The 23,071-nt window shown below is 48.3% G+C and overlaps 1 protein-coding gene across 10 annotated transcripts in view; it reads left to right on the top strand.

Moving 5' to 3' along the window:
• Positions 1-23,071, top strand: part of LOC139806609 (discoidin domain-containing receptor 2-like) — a 48,829-nt gene that overhangs the window by 23,320 nt on the left and 2,438 nt on the right. For 6 of the 10 annotated variants that reach the window (XM_071766488.1, XM_071766490.1, XM_071766487.1 and 3 more), the window contains exons 2-16: positions 72-209; positions 2,582-2,684; positions 4,959-5,187; positions 6,639-6,786; positions 6,989-7,094; positions 8,623-8,809; positions 11,287-11,533; positions 12,465-12,557; positions 13,001-13,158; positions 13,396-13,591; positions 14,707-14,951; positions 17,468-17,589; positions 17,950-18,147; positions 20,274-20,508; positions 21,838-21,987. In XM_071766488.1, the coding sequence (XP_071622589.1) occupies positions 146-209; positions 2,582-2,684; positions 4,959-5,187; positions 6,639-6,786; positions 6,989-7,094; positions 8,623-8,809; positions 11,287-11,533; positions 12,465-12,557; positions 13,001-13,158; positions 13,396-13,591; positions 14,707-14,951; positions 17,468-17,589; positions 17,950-18,147; positions 20,274-20,508; positions 21,838-21,987 (2,481 nt within the window). In that variant the 5' untranslated portion in view covers positions 72-145. Of the gene's footprint in view, positions 1-71; positions 210-2,581; positions 2,685-4,958; positions 5,188-6,638; positions 6,787-6,988; positions 7,095-8,622; positions 8,810-11,286; positions 11,534-12,464; positions 12,558-13,000; positions 13,159-13,395; positions 13,592-14,706; positions 14,952-17,467; positions 17,590-17,949; positions 18,148-20,273; positions 20,509-21,837; positions 21,988-22,734; positions 23,022-23,071 lie in introns of those variants that run through there. The other 4 variants (XM_071766495.1, XM_071766496.1, XM_071766494.1 and 1 more) reach the window with 1 other exon arrangement.

Here is a 23,071-nt window from a genome sequence, read left to right as displayed (position 1 = left end):
ATGACAGTGTAGCACAGAGCAAGCCCTGTCTTTGGAGAACTCTCATCTTCTCTCTTGGCTTTGTCTTTCAGAAATGTAGGTGGCAGCTGCTGCCCCTGAAGGACTCGTCCCCGTCCGACCCCGCGCGGTGCCGCCCGTCGCTACCATGATCTTCTGCATGCTGCTGCTGGCATCACTGCCCCAGCCCTCTGGCACTGAGATCAACCCTGGTAGGAGCTCCCAGGCTGGGAAAAGGCTCTGCCTCCCACCTTTCGTGTGTTTGTTCTCAGTCTCTGTGCCCTCTGATGATGAACTCGTAGGGATGTAACGAATGCACGGAAACGTCCTCGCTAACAGAGCTCTGGGCTGAGTTGCCCATTCTCACTTGACAGCTGAGCTGGGGTGAAACAACTCTGCTGGCAGTCCCAGGAGGGATCAGGCACATGGATATACTCCCCTCTGAGGGGCTGTGCACTCAGAATGCTGCTGTTGACCTCTGGTTCAGCATTGTGACAGTGTGGTCTGTAGAACAAACGTGTCTCTCGACTGGCTCAGAGACACTCTGCTCACTGGGGAAAGGAGATTGCTGACTGCTAACAAAGCATAAACCACAGCTCTCCAGACACTGGGAGAGGTTCTGGAGAGAGAGGTGTGGAAGGAAAGGTAGAAAGCCCTGGCTCAGACCAGGGCATTGGCACAAATCTGGGCTGAAGATAGGGATATAAGCCTGTGAATCCTTGTGCAGGGAATGGCCTCTTATCCATCAGCATGTGGGAAGTTACAGTCATGATGGGGATGAGTAAGGTGATGGTCTGCAGTGTATTGCAAAAAAATCTGTAATGAGGTAGCTTGAGCTGGAGACAGTTTGTGAAATAAGTGAGTATAATCCTTTACCAGCTTGGCTGAAGGTGTGGTGAGGCAGCAGTGGTACCCTCAGGGCCTTGGGCTCTGCTGGGTCTGGCTCTTTGTTGGATCCCTCTGCCTGTGGCTGTCTCTGCTCCTGCTCTGGCCTGTGGATCTTTGCTGAGATTTGTCTTGGTGCTGCAACCAGCCAAAAATGAAGTGATGGAGTGGGGGGGGGGGGGCTCAGCAGGCACTCCTGTGCTCCCCATTACACCCCCATTACATGTCTCACTTTGAACTGGAGTTGCCATCTGTTTCTGAAGATTAAAACCTAGTGGAGGAAGAGGGAAGGTGGCAGCTGAAGGATCAGACCCACAGAGATCCCTTTTGGGGGTGGTAAGCAGAGAAGTCAGCACACCCAAATGTGCAGGGAGAGCTTCCCCATCACCAGATCCTGAGGTGGGGTGGGCTCTGAGCACTGTGGTCCCACCCTCCTGCTGTGATGTTTTCCACCAAGACATAACCTGTTAGGCAGTTATTTGGCTGGTGTTCTGTATGATGGTAACAACAAAGGGGGTTTCATGCCAGGTTTGGTGGCAGTCCCGATCTCCAGAAATGAGGAGGAGACCCAAGGTAGTGTCCCCTCTGAGGAAAAGACAGGCAGGACTGCAGATGTGGCAGTGGGGATGCCAGCCAGCACAGATGCCCCTCTGGAGTGACTGGAGCATCTGCTGACCCTGCATATGCTGTCACTGCAGACAGGGGAGGAGCTGGGGCTGCTCTGAGCTTGGAGGATAAAAGCCAAAAAAAATGTACAGGACAGCCCATTTCTTTTTTTTTTTTTTTTTCCTGGGACCTGCCATTGACTGTGTTTTTGTCTTTTAACTATTCTGTGATTTAATCCCATACAAGCTTTTAATCTGCTGCTGATGCCAGTCTGACAAAAATATCTTGTGTGTCTGTTTTGGATACTGAGCCTTAATGAATACAGTAAGACTTTGAGTTTTCTGAAACGTCCCTAATACCCCAAGACATGTTAAAAATCTTGTGTCAGGGGGAGAGCTTGGCCAGCTTGGATTTGTAAGCTACATCTGCACTGTCTCTTTTTCTTTTTTTTTTTTGCTTGTAGAACTTCATGGCTTGAGCCAGTTGTGTTTGTACTCCCTGAAGGCACCAAGTCTGAGAGTCTTCTCATGCCTGAAGTGAAATTCTTGCTCCAGTTGAGGCAGGGAACAGACCAGGATGGGGCAATGTGGATCCTGCTCAAATGTGAGCTGTAACCAGCAGTGACACAGTGGAGCAGATGTTTCCATGAGCTAGACCAGTCGAGTGGAAGCTGTTTAACTTCTCACATTACTGGACTGGTGAAAATAATGATTGTCCATATTTGAATGCAAGTCAAGCATCCAGTTCAGTCCAGAAGAAGAAGAAAAATCTTTAACAAATACTTCCATTTTGTGTCGCAACTTTATTTATAAGTAATTTCTCATTATAAAATAGGTCAACCAGTAACACTTCTATGGATTTGAGTTTCATGTTCTTGAAATGTTTATTTGAAGTTTTTGCCTTGCCAGGGCTCTGCTGGATGATCCTGAGCGCGTTTCATTGCTTACAATTTGTTTATGATAATTATGAAAGATTTAATCCCTTTATTTGCATTCTCTGTTTTATCATTACCATGTTTATTCCCTGGGCACGATAGGTTTTTAATTAAACTTGTCTGGTGCTTTGGTGCTGATAGTTTTGTTCCCATTCCCAGCTATCTGCCGTTACCCTCTGGGTATGCACGAGGGGACGATCCGGGATGAGGACATCACTGCTTCCAGCCAGTGGTATGAATCCACAGGACCCCAGTATGCACGGTGGGTTAAGCTCTGCCAAAAAATGTAATCCTTTTTTTCCTTCTGGATAGCCAATGTGTGACTGAGAAAGTTCCCTCACCCTTAAAGCACCCTGTTTGCTTAGCTCGTTCACTGCTTCTGTATTAAATCTGATCAGTGCCAAGTGAAAGAGCAAGAGGCAGGAGGTCATGGTCACAAGCTGTAATACAGGAAATTCTGATTCAATATTGAGAAAAGAAACCCCTTCCCCATGCAAATGAAGCCATGGGTTAAGTGCCCAGAGAGGTGTCTCAGTGTTTGGGGATTTTCAGGACTTGGCTGTGCAAGACCTTGAGCAGCAGACTGTAGGTTTGGAGTTACCCTGCTGTGAGCAGCAGATTGGACTGGAGTCTTCCAAAGGTTCTTTCCAACCCTCATCTTCCTCTGGTTCTGTGAATAAATGTGATGTATTTGTGACTTACAGGTCAGCTAGGGGTGATGCCCCTGGGATTCTTGTTGAGTGCTTTAAACTAAATCATAGGAAGTCATTTATGAGATTGAACTTTTCAACAGCATCCTATTGAGGAAATGGGCTGTGTCCACTTTGTCTGAAAACCCTGGAACTGCAGAGTTAAGGAATTGTTCAAAATGATACTTATATTTCTATAACTCCTAAAATTCTTTTAGTGCTTTTTTTTCCTTAGTCTGTGGTAGAGCAAAGATGTGAAGTGTTCGGAGTTTTTATGGAGTTTGAATAATCCTGTGAGTCTGCAAACTGGGAGGCTTGTTTTATTCTGGGAGATGTGGCTCATCTCCAGTCCTGCAGATACTTCAGGCATCACCTACCATCTTTTGCCATCATCTCCTTGCCAGGGCAGCTGGATGTCTGCAGGGTGAAGACCTCAGGGCATCCTCAGCTGACTTCATTCTGTTAGAGGTCATCGTTGTCCTGTGCAGATCTCTGTCCCCCTCTCATTTCACAGTCACTCTTCCTGCCTTTTTTAACTTTTTTTTGCTTGCCACTTTGCTGTAAGAAAGTCTGGTACAAACAGGTGACCATCCTGAGACAAATACCTTCCTTCTCCAGTGCCTTGGCCTTCAGTGTCTCCTTCTAGGTACTGCCTCCTGTGCTGCATGGGGCATGGCACTCGGGTCCCACCAGTAGACACAGAATAGCTGCCCAAAAGAGAGAGGCACTGAGCTGTTTGCTAAGAAATCTCTGTTGCTATCACATCCACATGGGCGTTTTGTGTCTGGATAAGTTTTTCAAGTTTAAAACTCTCACCACCTTGTGGCTTGCAGAAGCCTAGGTGAAGCCATGCTTCCTCTAGTGGCTCCACCTGCTGATTGCTGCAACACTCTGGTCCATCTTCAGGGATAAAAGTCTTTGGTTTTGTAGCTGGTGCCACAGTGTTCAACTTTGAAGCAGAGACCTTCACATCTTACAGCTAGCAGTGTCCTGCCTGAGCAAATCTGCTTAACGAGAGGGGGATGAAGATTGGGTTGAGATGAATAATTTGTAGATGGGCAGAACTCTGTTTTTTTCATAGAGTCGTGGAATGATTGGAAGGATCCTTTGAACACTTCCAGGGATGGGGCAGCTACAGGCTGTTCCAATGTCTCAGTGCCCTCACACTGAGGAATTTCTCCTTAATGTCTAACCTAAATTTCCCCTCTTCCAGCTTTAAACCATTCCTCCTTGTCCCATCACTACACAGCCTTATAAAAAGTCCCTCCCCAGCTTTCCTGTAGGCTCCCCTCAGGTGCCAGAAGGCCACTAGAAGGTCTTGGCATGGGCCCACCTCTCAAGTCTGTCAAGACCACTCTGGACCTAGAAATATAAATTTCTAAACTGTATTTTTCAGATATCTCCTCTCTGTGCTTGGTAGAGCTGTAGGTGGTGGTGGCCAAGCAGAAGTTCTGGTTTGACAACATGTGGCTTGGGAGGATTAAGCATGCAATTTACCAGCAAGGTGCTAAAAAAGCATTCAGGATGCAGTTACCTACCTGAGTAACCAAGTTGTTTCCAATCCATGTGAAATGTGTCTGGCAAGGGAATGACTCCTGACAGCCCAGGAAGGGTGCCCAGAACTGAGGGAATTGTTCTGAACAGGGCAAACCTGGCCAGAGGCCTCTGGTAAATCTCAGCTGACCATCACCCCAAAGGGGAAAGGTGTTTGGTCAGCAGCTGTCAGGTCTCCCCTGCTGATTTGGCTTCTTTCTCCCAGTTCTCCCATTCCAAGGTGTTTCCTCAGTCTCCGGAGGGGATGGATTCCCGGACGTGACATTTTTTAACGCGTGCGCTTTTCCCCTCAGGTTACAAAGGGAAGAGGGGGATGGAGCCTGGTGCCCCGCTGGCTTACTGCAACCCAAAGATGTCCAGTTCCTTCAGATTGACCTGCACAAGCTTTTCTTCATCACCCTGATTGGGACTCAGGGCAGGCACGCCCGGGCCACAGGCAAGGAGTTTGCCCGTGCTTACCGGCTGGACTACAGCCGCACCGGGGAGCGCTGGATCTCCTGGAAGGATCGGCAGGGCAGGAGGGTGAGTGGGCTGGGGCTGAGTCCTGGGGGCCACACAAAGGCAGGGAGAACCCAACTGGAGGAGCCACAGCCTCTGCCTCCTGCCTGCTGCGTTGTGCTTTGTCCTGACTCTGCCCTGTCCTCTGCCTGAGCGCTGCGTCTGCTGAGGTGCCGGATCGGTCATTCCTCTGGTTTGATGCCTCAGATCTCAGGCAGTGCTGTGGCTGAAGGCTCTGGCTCTTCATTAGCTTCCACATTCAAGACGTCACGTGAAGGTTCTAAATTGGAAGCTTCAAGGCAGATGTCTGCTTTGTGACTAAAAAAAAAAACCCGAAAAACCAACAAAATGTGAAAAAGAAAATAAAAGGGAAGGGTGGCAGAGCATGGAATTGAGCATGTGTTGCTTCTCACTACAAAAGTCACCTCCAGCTTTAATTTCCTCAGTGAAGGCAAAGGGTGAAGCTGTCCCTCCTCTGACCCCAGCTGAGGATGTTGCTCTCCCTGGCACTGATGCTGTGCTGTGGGGTCCTGGGCCCTCATCAGTCTCTGGTTTGGGCCACCTACAGCAGCAGCAGCGTGGGGAACATGGGCATCAGTAGTGGCTGGGACTGGAAGCTGCTGCTGAGTTTGTTCCACCTGCAGCTGATTCACTTTGGGGTTTTTTGGCCCTGAGAAACTGAGTGCTCAGTAGCAGCAACCCCACCTTGTGGAGGGGCTCTGAAAAGTGCATCCTCTCTGTTGCTTCTCAGAAGGTAGGACAGGCAAAACCAGCAGCTTTTCCACTACTGTGCTGGTGCAAAGATACCCTCATCTCTGAGAGATGGCCAAAGGTTTTTCCTCTTACTCTGACCATGTAGGAGTTTTTTGGCTTGATGTGTCTGCCACCCTCAGGATTCACCAGCAGATGGTCAGCTCCATCCTGTACAGAGATGTACAGGGTCGTTCTGCCACGTGTTGGCTCCTCTTGGGTTTTGTCTCCTGCAGCAAAGTCATGTGGAGCCAGCCCCAGGCCTCCTCTCTGAGGCCATCTGACAGCTTGAAATGGTTGATCCCTGTCACCTGCTCCCTGAAGGAAAGGATCCCTGCTTCATTGGAAGAAGTCATGGGTGTTCCTCCTAGGAAAGTGATGTTAAGAGGCTTTAGATTAAAAGCTGAGAGGTGAAGAGGGTGAGGAACCAGGTTTTCTGTTTTCTTTGCTCAGCTCCTGGTGCTGTGCACCTGTCTGAGCAGGTGTAGAAAACTTTCACAGCCATCCAGGTGCAGTGCAGAAGGCACCAGCTGTGCCTGGCTGCTCTGCAGGGAGATGCAGGATTTTGTACAGGTGTAGGAGGAGAGGAGCAGCAGCAGCAGCTGATTCTCTGCAGGTACCACACAGGGTAAGCTCCTCAGTCTCCAAGGGCAGGGTACAAAGACACCACTGTGCAAATGAACAGCATGAGAGGGAGAAGCTGCTGGCAAGGCTCTCTTCCCCAGGTGATCCAAGGCAACATTGACACCTACGACGTGGTCCTGAAAGATCTCCGGCCTCCCATCATCGCACGGTTTATCCGGGTGATCCCTGTGACAGAGATGCCCATGACTGTCTGCATGAGGGTGGAGCTTTATGGCTGTGTCTGGTATGGTAAGTAGCCATTTCCATGCCTGTCTCTGGGAAATAATCCTTGCACACCACTGACTGGGGCTCCCATGCGTGCAGAGGGACTCCCGGGCCCACGGAACTCCTTCTGTTGGTCCACGGCATAAATAAAAGGCTCATATGGAGAGAGATGGTGGAAGGCTGCTGCTGCTGCTGTATTTCTGAGGTATATGGCCTTCTTTTTTAGATGGTTTGGCATCCTATAGCATCCCTGAAGGAGGGACAATAGCGGCTCCTGGCTTCCCCATCGTTTATCTGAATGACTCGACCTATGATGGCTACCAGGAGCGCAGGTGGGAGAAGTTCTCCTGTTCTCTCTCAGTCACTCTGCAAATTTTCTCTTTTCCTACTTATCCTCTCGCTGTTACCTCGTATCCCAGATGCTTCTTGGAGACCTCCAGAGCTGCAAGCTAGCCTGCTAGTTCTCCAGAGCAGCATGGCTTTGTTACTCCAGGCTCTTCAGACATGTAGTGTGTTGCTCTTTTGAAGGAGGGTGTGGGCTCAGGATGTGTCAGATTGATGTCCCCCAGCTGATAAGGGCTGGCAGGAAAGAAGCAACAGTTTTGTTAGTGGAAGCTGGTTTTGATTCCTTATAAATTAGAGCATGTCCTTATGCCGCTGGTGCTTTCTTCACAGCTTCCATGTTTATGTGGTGTGATGACACTGTCCTGACGTGTCTGATTGCCTTAATGTCCTCATAGCTCTTGGTCTCTTGGGCATGATGCTTTTCCAATGTGGAGTAAAAAAGCCTAAAGTAACTGGATTCTGACACCTCATTACAAGGTCTGTTAGTTTTTCCCATCACTGAGGTTAGGTAGGGAGGGTGACATGTTCCAGACATCTTGAGGTGTCTCTGGTTTAACCAACAGTTGACTCTCATGAAAGGAGAGTTCATGAAGAGTCTGGATCTGAAATGACCCCTGGAATCAGGAGTCTGCCTCTGCTAGTGCTGTTGTGGAGTTAAAACACTCAGACCTGTGCAGATTCCAGTGACTGGAGGGCTCTCCTGGAATGGACTTGCAGGGTTTCAGTGTAGGTAGCCATAGCCCAGCCTGGTTTCCAGGTTTCCTGGAGGCAGTGGAGTGAAACAGGGTGCAGGGAGCAAGTTGAGGCTCTCACACAACTGAACTGCTTGTGCCTTCCTGCTCTAGGACAAGGGACATGGCAGGGATGGCTCCCAGGAGGGTCAGGATGTACCACAGATGTACCACGTCTGGCATCTTCTGCTCTGGGACATTGCTGGAAAACTGTAGTGGGCTCTGCACTCTTGGAATGGAAGTGGAATGAAGCAGGGTCCTGGGTGAAGAGTCTGAGCAGCCCTGGCAATGGAGCTGATAATCTTCTCTTGCACAGGGAGCAGTGCCAGACATGCTCCCTGTTAGAGCTGTGGCTGGGTGAGCTGCCCAGGTCTCCCTGCTCTTTTTCCTGCTTCTCTCTGCCTTCCTGCAGAACTTTCCCTCTGGATCAGTGCTCCTGCCATGCAGCTCCATGGTGCAGGGGTTCAGGTGTCTGATGGGCAGCAGGCACTGTGTCTGTGCCCTCTCTTCCCGTTCCCAAGGGGCTCTGCTTCCACTTGGCTTTGCTCTCAGGGCTTTGTATCAAAGCAGAAACTTCTGCCTTTTCCTGAGCAAGGAAGGATTTGAAAAGCCCATCCCAAACAAAAGCAAGGGCCATTGCATGAACAGGGAATGAGTTCTGGTCCTGGATGGGTTAACAGTAAATAAAGGAATGTTTTCCCGGGAGCAGCTGAAGGACCCACGTGCTCTCACATTTGCTCTCTCCTGGCTGTTTCTGCCTGACTGGTGGTTTTTTCCTTGCTAGGCACCTGTATGGTGGTCTGGGCCAGCTGACAGACGGGGTGCTGGGACTGGATGATTTCACCCAGAGCCACCAGTACCGTGTGTGGCCGGGCTATGACTACGTGGGCTGGAAGAATGAGAGCTTCAGCACGGGGGCTGTGGAAATGGAATTCCAGTTCGACAGACCCCGGAACTTCACCTCCATGAAGGTAATCAGGGATGTCCTGGAGGAGGCTGGGGGCTTCCAAATTACCCTTTGGGTCCTCTTCCCAAAGCAAGAAGACATGAGGTGCCTGGCAGAACTGGAGATGTTCCACATTTGCCAATGTAGGAGGGTGAAGCAGAGGAGCTCAGAACCTTTCAGTATTTGACCTAAAGGAATAAAAAGCAGACACCTGCAGTCATTCTGCATCTGAGATGGGTTTAGGATGTAGGCTCCTTGGTCTCTAGGGGCTGCCTGATCCTGAAGGTATAAAGGTTGTTTCCATTTTGACCCAAAATTTCTCTGGATCCCTCAATATTTGCTTGTGCTGTGGGAAATTAGACAGGAAGAGGATGAACTGAACTTTGAGTCTGTAGTAAACAGCAGGATCTTTTCAAAAGGATTGGTGGCTTTTCTTGTAGAGATTTCAAATGAAGGAGAACCCACCACATCCTTAAGTAAATTGTTTTGGTGGTTACTTACCCTAGTTTTATTCTGTCTATTTTTAACTTGCAACTTTGGCTCTTAGCCTGCTTTTGCTGGCAAAAATAAGAGTCCTGCCTTCTCAGAAATTTTCCTGCTTCTAGACTGTGATTAAACCACTCTCTCAATTGTTATTTCAGTAAAATAATTTGTCTGAGTTTCTCAGTGCCTTCTGTGTGAGATCCAGGGTCATTTTTGTAGCAATCCTCCAATCCTTTCTGTCTTTGGCAGTGCTCTTCTAGAGGTATAGAACCTGGAGCTGGATGTAGGTTTCCATCAAACTGTAGAAAAGAATGGTATCGATTTCCTGCTTTTGGATGATTGTTCTTTTTTTATAAATCTTGTGATCATACAAGTCCTCTTAGCCAAGGGATGGGGAGCCAGTGTTCATTAAAAATCTGGTGCTAAAAGGCAGTTAATAATTACTGGTGTCCAAGATTAAAGTCCAGTTTAGAAAGGCATTTATGTTTTGTTCCTGAGTTTACTACACTGGAATGAGTCAGCCCTGAAAGCTTCAGAATATTTTAAGAGACTTTGATTTCTTTTTTTTTCCCCCTATTTATTTTCTTTCTAGTGATTCTGTTGTCTCTTTCAGATCATTGAAGCTAGGAATACATTCCTGCTAGAAAAACACCTACAGAGGGATGATTTGTGCCCTAAAATTTGTAAGACTTACTAGTTGACAATTTTTAATCAAATAAATAAAATGCTTGGGTTCGTGCTATGCTAATTGGAGTTAGACATTATAATTAGTAAATTAAATGCCTTATAAAAATCCATCATATAAACAAAAGCATCCTGATCAACCAGACACATAGTTACTTCATTTTGTGTTTCATTGTAAAGCTGTATTGATTAGCATAAATTATTCTTCATTCTTCCAGCTTTCAGTTTATTTTTTACAGGCCAGGTTGTTTGTAAATACTTTTTGTATTGTCCTACCTGTTGACTTTATGCCAGTTTTCTGAGCTTGCCCATTATCTGAGGAAGTATTAAAAAGAAATGCTAGCAAATGCTGCAGCTGCATTGCAAATTCCTTAGGCTTGCATATTATAAAATTAGACATTAGTAGGTGGTGTCTGGAATAGAAAGTGTCTCTGTATCAGTCCAAGATGAGAACATATCCAACTCTGTCCAAATATGGCACAAATTGTATATTGCAGGCGTCAGGTTTTCCTGCCTTGTTATGGATGACTCTTTCTCCTTATTGAATAATGTTGTCTGAGCTTCATCTGTTCCTAATTATATGCAAATACCCTTCTTTTGTTTTTTTACTGCTCATCAGGCCTGTTGTCCTCATTATTGCTTCACTGCTATTCACTGCAGGACCTCACAGAGGCCAAGCAATTAATAGGGCTGAAAGCTGCAGTTGGTTTGGAAGCTGTTGTCCCAGTTGCTAATACTCCACCATCAATAGGAAATAATTTCTGGAGTCACTGGGGAGGATTGGGCCACCATGGCTTTGAAAAAGGAGTAGACTGAAGACTTTGAGGGACACCTTGTTCCTTCTGATTCCTGGTCACTGCCCACAGTGGCAAAATACTGGGGTCCAGATCTTCTGCTTTGTGTTTTTTTGGGGGGTGGGTAGACACTAGCTTAGACTGCAGATGCTGAAGGCTTTCTAAGAGAGGCCAGAGACCACATGTGGTTTTCTTTCCTCTCTTAGGATATATGTTCAAGGAGAGTTGGTCTGTGAGGCTTTAGATTAGTACAGAGTTTGTCTGGTTTTTACACGGACCTTTTGAAGAGCCTGCCAAAGTGTGATCAGTAACATTTGCATGCCAGGTGAAGAACAACTTTGGGATCAAATTTTTCACAAATGTTCCGTTGCACACTATGAGTGGATGAAGCTGTACAGGAACAAGTCCCTCATTCTGGGTTAGGAGTATTCATAGAGGGGAGATCTCACAAGAAGGAACTCTTCATGAACACAAAATCCCCAAGGCTTGGTTTGATTTTCAATAAATCTTCCTCCTGCCTCATCTGTTGCCTTCTCCCTAGGTGCACTGTAACAACATGTTTTCCAAGGGGGTGAAGATCTTCCAGAAGGTGGAGTGTCTGTTCAAACCACGCCTGATTGCAGACTGGGAACCTGAACCTGTTGGGGTGGCAACTGTTTTGGATGACAAAAACCCCAGTGCCAGGTTTGTGACCGTGCCCCTCAACCAGCGAGTAGGCAAAGCCATTCTGTGCCGCTTCCACTTCGCTGACACCTGGATGATGATGAGTGAGATTTCCTTCCAGTCAGGTGAGTGATCCTGCAAGCCAAGGCACCTGGGGAAGCAGAGAGAGGAACAGAGGGGGTGTGGAGGGGGCACAATAGGGAGGAGGAAACAGTAGAAGCACTGAGAGGGTTGGAAGGGCAGAAAGGTCCTGTCTGCAGTGGGTGCTGCTCAGGCTGGTAGTGATGCTCATCTACAGAAGTGCAAGTGGGGCAACGAAAAATTGGGCTGCAAAACATTCCTTCTTTTTGAGACAGCTGCCTGCTTCTTAGGGGATTGGTTTGGTTTTTTTTTTACCTCCTTTAGCAAGTATTTTGTTATAAATGACCTGTATCTACAGCTAATGATAACATTAGCAGATTATGAATGTAAGAGGCTGATTTATTTTTTCTCCTTTGAAGTCATAACTATGACACAGAAGTCAGTGCTGTGGGTGTTCTGAAAGGGTCTGTAAGGGCAAAGAAGAGTCTTGCAGAAAAACACTTGTACTGACAACAAAACGATCTGGCTGCAGCTTTGTATTTGGAGGTTCCCAATCATCTGGAGTGAGAGGACTTTCCTGGGGAAGGAGCACTCTGATTCCAGCTTGTCCCTTCCCTTGTTGCCAACAGCCCCTCCTGGCTGCTCCCTGTCACACATGGGACTAGGCAGGCTCTTGGTCTCTCCTGTGGTGGCAATCCTTAGAATCATGCTCAAATGCAAAAAAGAGCTCTTGGTGCAATCCCCTGTGTCTGGGCCAAGCTCAGGGAAGGGTCCTGGTGCTTTGTTGGGGTTGGGAAGTCCATGCTGCTGGTGTGTCCATGCTGCTGGTGTGTCCATACTGCTCATGCTCTTCATGTCCTGTGTGGGTCTCAGGCCAGTCCTGCCTGGGAAGTCAGGGGTGGTGGGAGGGGTTGTGCTGACCACTGGGAGGAACAGGGAAGTTGTTGGACTGACCCTTTCCCTTCCCTTCCCCAGACATGGAAAGCGTGAATCCCAGTTTTGTTACAGCAGCCACAAGCACAACAGATGTCTTGGAAACAGAGTACAACACTACTGAGGGCACCTGGGGTAAGGACTTCTGAGTGCTGGGGAATTTCACAGGAACACCTCGGTTATCATGGGCTTTCCATCCATTTCTGGAGATCTGAGCATGACCCTCATGCACAGAGCTGCATCTCACAGTCCTCCCAGCCTCAGCTGTTCCCTCCTCCATCACCTGGCTGAGGCTGCCTCAGAGCCAGGGGGCTGGAGGCAAATGTGCAGCCAGTGAAGCTCTGAAACTGTCTGCTCAGGCATGGATCCATTGCAGAGGTTCATCCACTGCATTCTCAGAACAGGCTTTTTCCTCTGCACAATTCTTATCTACAAGCCTCCAAAATGAGAATTTCTGATAAGAGCAAAATGTGAACACAGCTAATGTTAGTGCTCAGGAAGCTGCCTAAGATCTCTTGTGTACCAAGCACAGATAACAACCTGTGCCTCATTAACTCCAGGTTCTTCTCTCATTCCAGAAACCACATCTTCTGTAACCAGCACCTGGATAGGAGAGAAAGCAGATGACTCCAACACCTCCATCCTTGTGGGCTGCCTTGTGGCTATTATCCTCCTGCTCCTACTGATTATAATCATTATTCTTTGGAAGCAATATGTTCAGAAAAGGTTGGAAAAGGTAATGCAGTGGATCTGTTCTGCAGACACAAGTTCATTACTAAGCATTAACCCTAATAAGCTCAGAATTATGTAAAAAGCACAGAGCTGTCCCAGCTCCATAGAGCAGCTCAAAGTGTTCTCACAGCAGGGGAAGATGCCAACTCTATCCAAGATATTACTGGAAATTGCTGTGGTTGCAGCCAACACATTACTTAACAGCTGAGCTTTGCCTCAGCATTTTTTCCTCTCTTCCCAGGCCCCACGTCGGATCCTGGAGGAAGATGCCACCGTTCGCCTCTCGTTCTACAGCTACACCATTGCCAACAACCAGACCCAGATCCACCAGTCCAATCCCACCTATGAACGTGCCTTCCCACTGGATTTGGAATATCACCAGCCTGCTACGCTGCTTCAAAAGCTTCCAGAGCTCTCCCAGAGTGCAGAGGATTCAGGTAATGCAACCATCAGTCTCCAGAAGTTGTTTCATTTTTTATTATTTCTGTTGGGTTTTAAACTGTGCTTCTGCTCAGTGTCCAAGTCATCTTAGACTCCTGTGCAATGCAACACCGAGGGACCTAAGATAATATTCTAGAACTTTTTAGCACGTAACTTGGGCAGATGAAGCACCAGTCCCACTGGAGAGCTGTGGCCTTTTAGTGTTCTCTTTGAAGACTGCATTTATCTGCTAGCCAGGGCATCTGTTAGGAGCTGGTTTTGGTGAGCACAGCCCTTGGCAGTGTATTCCCTGCCTGCAGCACCCCTGGGCTGTCCAGACTGGCTGGTGGAGATGACCTTTAGCACCCCCTCCTCCTGCAGCAAGGGCTCTGTGAAATTCCTTTAGGAAAAGCAGAGGGAAATACAGCAGAGCTGTCAGTGGTGCAGAGGCTTCCAGCCCCTGGGGAGGTTTGGGATGCATTCAGAAGGGAAGGTTTCCAGCAGTGTTTTGTGATGGCATTGTTACACTACACTGGAAGATTGATTTGGATGGAGTCAGGCTATGAATGTGAAGCAGGACAGATGCTCTGTGTGAGGCTGACCATGCAGGGAATTAATTATAAAGAGTTCTCCTGTGATACTTGTGTGGATAAGGTGTGAGAGGCAGGGTGTGTGCTAGCAGAGCACATGGGAAATGGAAATGTTGATCAGTTCTTGTTGCAGAAGGGAATTCAAAGCAGGTTTGATGTTGCAGACATCTCTGTGTCAGGTAGGGGTGACAGGTCCTGTTCAGAATGAATCAGAAACAGGAAATCAGTCACTTCAGACTCATTCCTCCATGTCTGGGCAAGAACTTTACCTCTCACAACTGGATAGAGCAGGCAGCTGTTTAACAGGAGTTCACTGCCACCTCCCAGGTATTCAGGTGTCTGCAGAAGTGAGCTCTGTCCTGGTTCAAGCCCTCATTAACCCAGAATCTCCCATCTGGGGGTGCTTTGGTACAGGGTAGCAGGCTCCCTTACAGCCTCCTCAGCTAGGCTGAACCCCAGAGGTCTGCGGGATGAAGAGGTGTGGGAACTGGGCCATACTGGTTTTGAGTGTCTGACCCCCCCTGTCTCTGGTTTCCCCTCAGTGTGCAGTGGGGACTATGCTGAGCCTGACCTGACCAAGTCCACTCCTCACCAAGGCTTTCAGAACAATGTTCCTCACTATGCAGAAACAGACATTGTCCACCTGCAGGGTGTGACTGGCAACAACATGTATGCAGTCCCAGCCCTCACTGTGGATTCCCTTACCAAGAAGGACATCTCAGTGGGGGAATTCCCCAGGCAGCAGCTACGACTCAAGGAGAAGCTGGGAGAAGGCCAGTTTGGAGAGGTACAGCCATTCTCTTCCACCTTTCCTCCCCCAGAAAGGAGATGTCTGGCACAGTGAAACTTCTGAGCTGCCTCTCTGGCACTGCTTCATATCTGGGGGCTGGGGACCTGTGTTTTATTTAATGCCAGTATTTTATTTAACTTGTGTCTTTGCTGCTGGGGAGGACTGGTGTCCTCAGGAAAGGCTTCAGATAGCTCCATATTGCTGGGAGGCTGCTGCTTGGTACCACCTGGGGGTCTCCTGATCTGCTTTGCAAACTCCCACTGTATCCCTGTTTATGACCCTACAAAAAAGGCCTGGGGGTGGGAATTCAGACTGTCCCATGGGCATCTCAAACATGCCATGGCTGTCACCCACCTTTAGGCATGTGAGTATGAAAAGTCCAGCAGTGAATCCAGCCAAGACAGAGTGACCCTAGCTGTAAAAATAGCTTTTGTGTTAACAGGTGGAGGTTCTGTGGGGCTCTGCATGCTGGTCCAAGCAGAACTGGACGTTTCCCAAGCACTGTGCTGCCTCCCATTCTCCAGCTTTGCTTCCAGCTCAAGCCCCAGCCTGTGTCAGAAGCCTTGAGCAGCACAGTCCATGCCTCACTCACCTGCCAGCCTTTTTCTTCACTCCTTGAGCTGCTTTCAAGCTGGGAATGTTTTCACCCTGCTTTTTCTTCTCTCCTGGCTTTGTTTCCACACCACCCCCAGTTCCATACTGAGCCAAATTTTCCCCTCCCCTCCTCCCACTCTTCCACTGTCTCTTGCCTTTCCAGCTTCTACACACAGCCTTCAGTTCTATCTGTCTGATGCATTTTGGGCAAGCACTGTCCTTTACTGACTGCTTCCTCACCTGTGATGGGCCCAACTTTATAGTTCTTCCCTTCTGACAGCCCCTTCCCTGTCCCCCTCACTTCTCTCTGGATCACTCAGTGAACTGGGAAGGCACTGACATCCTCAGCATCTTCACCTGCCTGGGGGTCCAGTGGCTTTTGCTTGGATCCTGCCCTGCCTTGGGCTGTGCTCCAGGAGTGAACAGGGAGGCTTTAACTCAGTGTTTTGCTTCTGGGTTCTCCTTCTCTCTCCTTCCTGTCCTAATAATTGTCAAAGCTTTCTCCTCCTCCTTTGGGTGGTCAGACAGCAGCAGCCAAGCTCTCCATCTCCATTTCCCTTGGTTGATTCAGAGCCTGGTCCTTCCCTCACACCCCAGGCCCCTTCCCTTGCTTTTGCAGATGTGCCACATCATGTTCTTCCTTCTCTCCTCCTCACCTCCTTGGTTTTTACCAACCTGCTCATCAGCATCATGTGCTCTGCTCCACTTCTCTGCCTTCATGTGCAGTCTTGCTTCCTAGCAACATGGCTCATTGCTTTGGGCTTCTGCTCCACTCAGTTTTCAGGCTTCTTTCTTCTTGGTCCTGACCATCCTTTCCCTGAGCTCAGTGACACTTTACCTCTGCTTGTAATTTATACTCTTAGTTCCTTGGCTCTTTCCTGTCCCCAGTCCCATGACTCTGCTTTCAGCACAGCAGATTTCATTCTCATTCTCCAGCAGCATCTTTGTACTCTTGTTTCTGTTTTGTTTTTTTTTTTCATCTACTGTCTCTTTTTTCTCCTCACTGTACTTGATGTGCAAATTCTGGTGCTTTCTTCATATAAAATTCATTAAGCTCCCATTACATTCCCCTGACTGCTGCAGATCCTCAGCTGACAGGTCCAGTCTGTTCCCCTCCTCCAGTCCTTTTGCCACAGCCTCACATGCTCAGCTCTGTCTCCTTTCACCACCCCAGCATCTCTTGCCAGTTAAATATCCATTCTGATAAATTCAAAAGCAAGTTTCTTGTCACCTCATTTCTTATACAACCCTGACAGTAATTTTATATTTTAATTCATTTATTTATCCAAAGAAACTTGGCATTCTGTGCCCTGATCAGAGCATTCCTCTCTGGGTGTATTCACAAGTGAGGTGTTTACATCACACACATACACACGCACACTTTTTTTCTTTCTTTCTTTTTTTTTCTGGAATTAGAGGACTTTGGAGAGCTGTCTATAATTTCTAGACATTCCTCAGTGAAGTCTGAGTGGTGACTCCAGCCAGGCTGCAGGACAGCTCTGTAGGTGGATGGCTGGGGTGATGTTCTGGACATTCTGTCTGCATGCACAAGCAGAGTAAAGCAGACATCTCCAGGCACAGGGGCCTTCCAGAACACCTCCAGTACTTGCTGGGCAAACTGGGACTGCCCCAGCAATCTGCTGCACTACCCTGCAGGTGTGCAGTAAATTCAGTGTGCTGGGGATCTGTTGGGCTGCATCCACTCCTACATCATGGGCTATATAGTGTGTGCAGACATTTTGTCCAGGATCTAGAGCCAAGCTCTGGGCTAATCCTGGTGAGAACAGAGTCCCCCTCATTAGATCATTCACTTGGTCATTCTGAGGGGGGGAGCAAACTGAGGACCTCAGGGGGCTCTTGTTTTCCTCTGGATTTTGAGCTGTGCACACTCATAGTTGCTCGTGCCTCCTGCCCTGCAGGTTCACCTGTGTGAAGCTGATGGTCTGCTGGAGTTCCTGGGAGTCTCCTCTACAGAATTCACTCCCCAGCCAGTTCTTGTGGCAGTGAAAATGCTGAGATCAGATGTCAACAAAACAGCCAGGTGAGTGCATCCCCAGTGCCGACCATCTGAGAAGGAAAACAAGTGCTCTCCCAGTAACAATTTCACACAAATTAACCCTGCTGGCTTCTGGAAGAGTGTCCTGTGTCTCTAGTGGGTGTTTTATGTGTTCAGAAGCAGGGAGGAGGGGACACCCCCAGAGGTGATGTCAAACAGAAGAGCTGGGTGCATCCTGTCTGCTGGGGAGGGGCTCAGTGCTGACCCTGAGCACCGAAGCAGGTTTCAGTCTCACTGTGTGCAGATGTCTGAATGTCTCTGAACAGGGGTTTTCTTACATACCTCTTCTGCTTTCCTCAGACAAAGGAATCATTTAGGCTCCCAACCTTTTTTCTTTTTTCCAAGGAATGATTTCCTGAAGGAGATCAAGATCATGTCCCGGCTGAAGAACCCCAACATCATCCGGCTCCTGGGGGTGTGTGTGAGGGATGACCCCCTCTGCATGATCACAGAGTACATGGAAAATGGGGACCTCAACCAGTTCCTTTCCCAGAGGGAGATCTACAGCAAATTTGCCATTTCAAACAACATTCCCTGTGTCAGGTAAGAGGAACTGCCCAGGTTTGGGATGAATCAGCTACCCAGAGCTGCCCGTTCCATCTGCTGTGCCTGGACAGTGACCTTCCCCATCACCACATCCATGTGCTGTGGATGCTGCTCCTGCCTTGTGTGGGATTCTTGAGGCCTCTGGAGGTTTGTGTTCCTCTGAAGTGTGCCTGACTGTGGGATGTTCTGGTCACAGTGACAATCTTAGATGTGTTGCTTATTGATGCCACCATCTGTTTACATTCGTGGGTTTGCATCAATTATTTCCATAATACAGGAAGCCAGTTGCATTACAGAAAGAATTTTTGGGATGAAAGTCAAGAATGTCTTAGGCTTTTAAGAAGGTTCATATGTTCTCTGGATGCTTAAAAAAAAATATGACATGAGAGGAGTTGAGTGTGGAGCTTCACTAAGGAAAGATTTCATCAACCAGCAGAAGGAGAATATTTGGCAAGGAAAAGAGTTTTCTGTGAGCAATGGCACTTATCTCTCTCCTCTGTGGAAGGATTAAATCTAAAATTAAAGCATCTTTACTACTGCAGAAATCTTTTCCTCAGAGGGAGGTTGTGTGTAGGACTGAAGTATTCTGCTTGACAAAGAACCTTGCTCTGATCAGAAATCTCTGCATTGCCTGGTCCTTGGCATGAACCCAACAAAGAATTCCATTTATTTGTAGTTCAGGAGCAGGGTGTTGAGGCAGAGCAAGGTCTGGTGGATGAAACAAGGTGGCTGAGCCTTTCCTTAGTGAGACAATTCCAGCATTTCTGCCAGCAGTGCTCAGGGGTGCTGCAGAGTCTTTGGGATGCATCTCCTGGGTCTCCCTGGCTGCCTGGACACATCAGGATGGTGACTTTGCTGAGAAGTGGCTCCTGCCCTGGCCCTCTGGATGCAGAGCTGCTCACATCAAGCCCTGCAGAACTTGCTGAGCAGAGGGGCCCAAAGGCAGCTGCAGGGTGCAGGTGGGACAGGAGAGACTGGGAATGGGAAGAGCACCAGCCCCAGGCTGCAGCTGAGCTGGGAGAAGGTGGGGCCTGGAAGCTGTGTCTGCTTCTATATGGAAAACCAACAACCAGGTGAACAAGGTGCAACTGGGTGGCAGAGTTCCTGTTTTGGGGGCAAAACAGGTCCACCCACATCAGGAGGAACATCAAGGGGGCTGAGCATCACCTGGCTGAGTCGTGGTGCTGAAAGGCTGGGAAGGAAATGTTGGCATGGGAGTGTTGGCTTGATGGTTGGACTTGATGATCCCAGAGGTCTGTTCCAAGCTTTGTGATCATGAAATTGTACCCAACCCCTCCTGCCAGTGCTCTGCCAGAGCTGCCTCCAAACCTCTGCCCACAGCTCAGCTATGGATTGATGGTTGTGCTGGAGGTGCCTTCTCACTGCCACCAGAGCACGAAGAGGAGGAGACCAAGACTTTTTTCCTGAGCTTTATCAGGGAAATACTAACTGGAAACAGTTTATTAGTTGTGACAAATGCTTAACCATGCACAGTGGGCAGCAAGCCCAGCAGTGTGTGTGCAGAGTGATGGAAGTCAGATGGTCCAAACTCAGGCTGTATCGTGCAGCTTTATTAATAATTTTCATTTTGCTAATGGGGGAATTAAAATTATAGTAGATGGGAAAATGCATCTGTTGATATTTTCAGTAATATGAAACATATTTTTAAAAGTAAGCTCTCTTTACTGTGTAGTGCTGTGTGTACATCAGTGTAAGTGTGCAAGGGGGGCAGTGTGTGAAATGCCAAGCTCTGAGCAGTTGGGGTTTTTTTTAGGAGATGAGATTCTGAGATTGCATAGCTTAATTTTTCATGCCTCTCTGCAGAAAGTTGGTGCTTTGATGGAAAAACTCTTTGAGCATCTTGAGAGTAACACTTGAGATTAAAAAACTCAAAGGGTTGTCAAATTCTAGAGGCCCTGAATTTCAGGGACAACTTGTCTGTTCCTGCTCCTCAGCTCAGGAACTTGGCTTTGCCTGGCAGGGGGGGTGTTGGGCAGATGAGTTTCACTGTCACGTCAAAAAACACATTGAGAGGTCACTGTAATACAGCCAGAATAAGGAAGAGTTGAGTGTGGGGAACTCTACTGATTTTTCTTTATTTTTTTAACTTTCTTTTGCTGCAGCTACTCCAACCTGCTGTACATGGCCACCCAGATTGCCTCAGGGATGAAGTATTTGGCATCTCTGAATTTTGTGCACAGAGATCTGGCAACTCGCAACTGCCTGGTGGGGAACAACTTCACCATCAAGATTGCAGATTTTGGGATGAGCAGGAATCTGTACAGTGGGGATTATTACAGGATCCAGGGCAGAGCTGTGCTGCCCATCCGCTGGATGGCCTGGGAGAGCATCCTGCTGGTAGGGACTGCACAAAGCCCCTTCCTCCTTCCCTCTTGGTTTATTTCACTGTGCCCCTAACATGGGGACACATCTACAGTCCTTACAGCATCAAAATGTGGCCCAAGGTGAGGTGTCCATGAGGTTATGTTTACTCTGGACACAACTCAGATCCTGAAAATACAGCACACACACCTGGGGCAGGATTTCTGTGACTGATATTCAGGACTGCTGCTGGAATTGTAAGGAAATTGCCTTTTAAAGCTTCTTTCCCCAGCTGTGAAGCTGAGAGGGACATGAACAGGATTTCAGAAGTTTCAAGTGCTGGGTCTGGTTTGGAGGTTGGGGTTTTGGTTTGTGTTTTCTGCTTTCTCCCTTTTAGGAGGTTGCTCAGCAGCCCAACCACATCCAGACTGGAGTCAGCTCCTTAATACTGAGCCCCAGGTTTCTTTCTTACTAGTGGGTGAGATCACCTGGTTATACCCCAAATATATATATATTCTTTTTCAACATCCTGAGGACCCAGAAAAATTGTAATTTCCTCTGATAAAGGCTGATAGGCCTCAGATTTTCCAAGTTCATCCCATTTTCTTTATTACAGCTGTATCTAAGCCATTGATCTGTCTCATCTTCCAAACACTGGCAGGCTGCTGGGGTTGCCAGATAAGCCTGGGCAGCCTGGTTGTTGGATATTTTCTGTCCTCCAGCCCCCAACTGTTTTCTCATATTTTTCTGAAAAATCTTCAGCTTCTTCCTTCTTCAGAAAACACATTGTTCCAAACACAGCCAGTTTGGGCACATTTTTCAAAGACTGAAAACAAGGACAGCAAGCAGAGGCTGCCACCAGCTTCTCACATGTGCAGAGATGAAAATTATCTTGGCCTTGCCCTAAGAGTCTGGAGTCTGCTTCAGCTCTGCCTTCACCCCCAGGGCTTTACTCCCTCTTCAAAGGCTTTTTCTGTGCTGCAGTGTTTCAGGTGGGGGTAGGCAGCAGCTACCCACCCCCTTGCACAGTCCCTTTTCCTCCTGCTGCCGACAAATACGCTGATTTTCTCAGGAGGGGCAGCAGCCTCTGGCTTCCTCTCAGGCTTGCTCCATGTTTCCAGAGGCTTCCCCCAGTGGAAGCTGTCCTGGGGGTCCTTGCAGACAGACAGCAGCCTCCTGCCCCCAAAAGCAGCAGTGTCCCCCCCTCTGTGCATTGCTGGCAGGAGGTCACCTCTTCTGCTGCCTCTTTTTGAGGGCATTTTTCCAGGTATGGGTTCTGAACCCTGGTGTGCAGCTGCCAGGAGCAGGAACCCAAATGGGTTTTGGTGAATGTGTGAGTAACTTACAACATCCTTCTGTTCCCAGGGCAAGTTCACCACAGCCAGTGATGTCTGGGCATTTGGGGTCACCCTCTGGGAGATGTTCATCCTCTGTAAGGAGCAGCCATACAGCCTCCTCTCAGATGAACAAGTGATTGAGAACACAGGAGAGTTCTTCAGGAGCCAGGGCAGGCAGGTAAGGACGTGAGCCTTGTCCTGCTGACATCCAGCTGGATCTCCAGAGGGCCCTTGGGCCACCTGCAGATGTCTCAGCTCCTATTCCTCATCTTTTCAAGCATATCCCACCTCTCTTCCCCTCCTTCCAGACTCGTTGCACCAGTTTTGTTCTCTTGGAGAGAACCTTCTCTGGAAGAACCTCTTGGCTCTGTCCAGTGCTCCTTCCTTACAAACCATTTCTGTTTCAATCTGCCCTTGATGCACTGCTGTCCCTCTTACATTTTCTGGGCACCCCTCCACAATCCTTTCACACTTTTATCAGATCTCTCTCCACTAGTGTTTTCTCTGAAAGATGAGGAAGCTCTTACTGAGGTGTGGGAGGAGGAGTTGGTGCCCAGGGGTTAGGGAGTCCTCAGATCTCCAGAGATGCTGAGAAGCCTTTGGCCATGTTCTGTGTCATTGTCCCCTCTTAGGAGCTCCCTCCCAGTCAGGACTGAGCACTGGTACCAGTGATGGTGTGGGACAGCCCAGCCAGGGGGAGTGCCAGTTGTTTGCTGTTCTCCCAAAATTCACCTTTAGTACCAAACAAGTTAAAGGATGCAGGGGAATAGAGTAATGGGAGGTCTTGTTCACTCTTCCAAATTCTGAGGATTTCAAAGAGCCTAAAAGATGTGTATTGAAATGAGAGGGGAGGGGAGGGAAATAAATGTGCCAGGCTGTGCTCAGATAAGCTCTAAAAGGTGTTTTTTCTGTCTCTGCTAACAAGCTGACACGATGTTTAGCAAACCTCAGGGGCTGTCTACGGTGAGTGAAAGTGTTTGGATTTTGTTGTGGTAAATTTGGGTTTGGTTTTGTTATGGTGTTGCTTGGAAGATGAATCTCTCTGAGGCATTCATGGGGGACAAAGGACTGTTCTGTGAGCAGCTCATCAAAACTTGCTGGCAAAGTGTCAGCAGCACCATTTGAGGTGGCTCAAAGCTCCATCCAGACTTCACTGCCAGATTCATGCTTCGTGGGTTTTGAGCACTGCATGAGAGCTGTGTCTCCTAAACCTGGAGTGAGCTGTCCTGTTGGTTTTAGTGTTGGAGAGGCTCAGTTCTTTA

Source organism: Heliangelus exortis, chromosome 22, assembly GCF_036169615.1.
Source record: "Heliangelus exortis chromosome 22, bHelExo1.hap1, whole genome shotgun sequence".
NCBI lineage: Eukaryota > Metazoa > Chordata > Aves > Apodiformes > Trochilidae > Heliangelus > Heliangelus exortis.
Note: the sequence above shows the minus strand (reverse complement) of the source record. Positions and strands in the feature narration are given on the sequence as shown.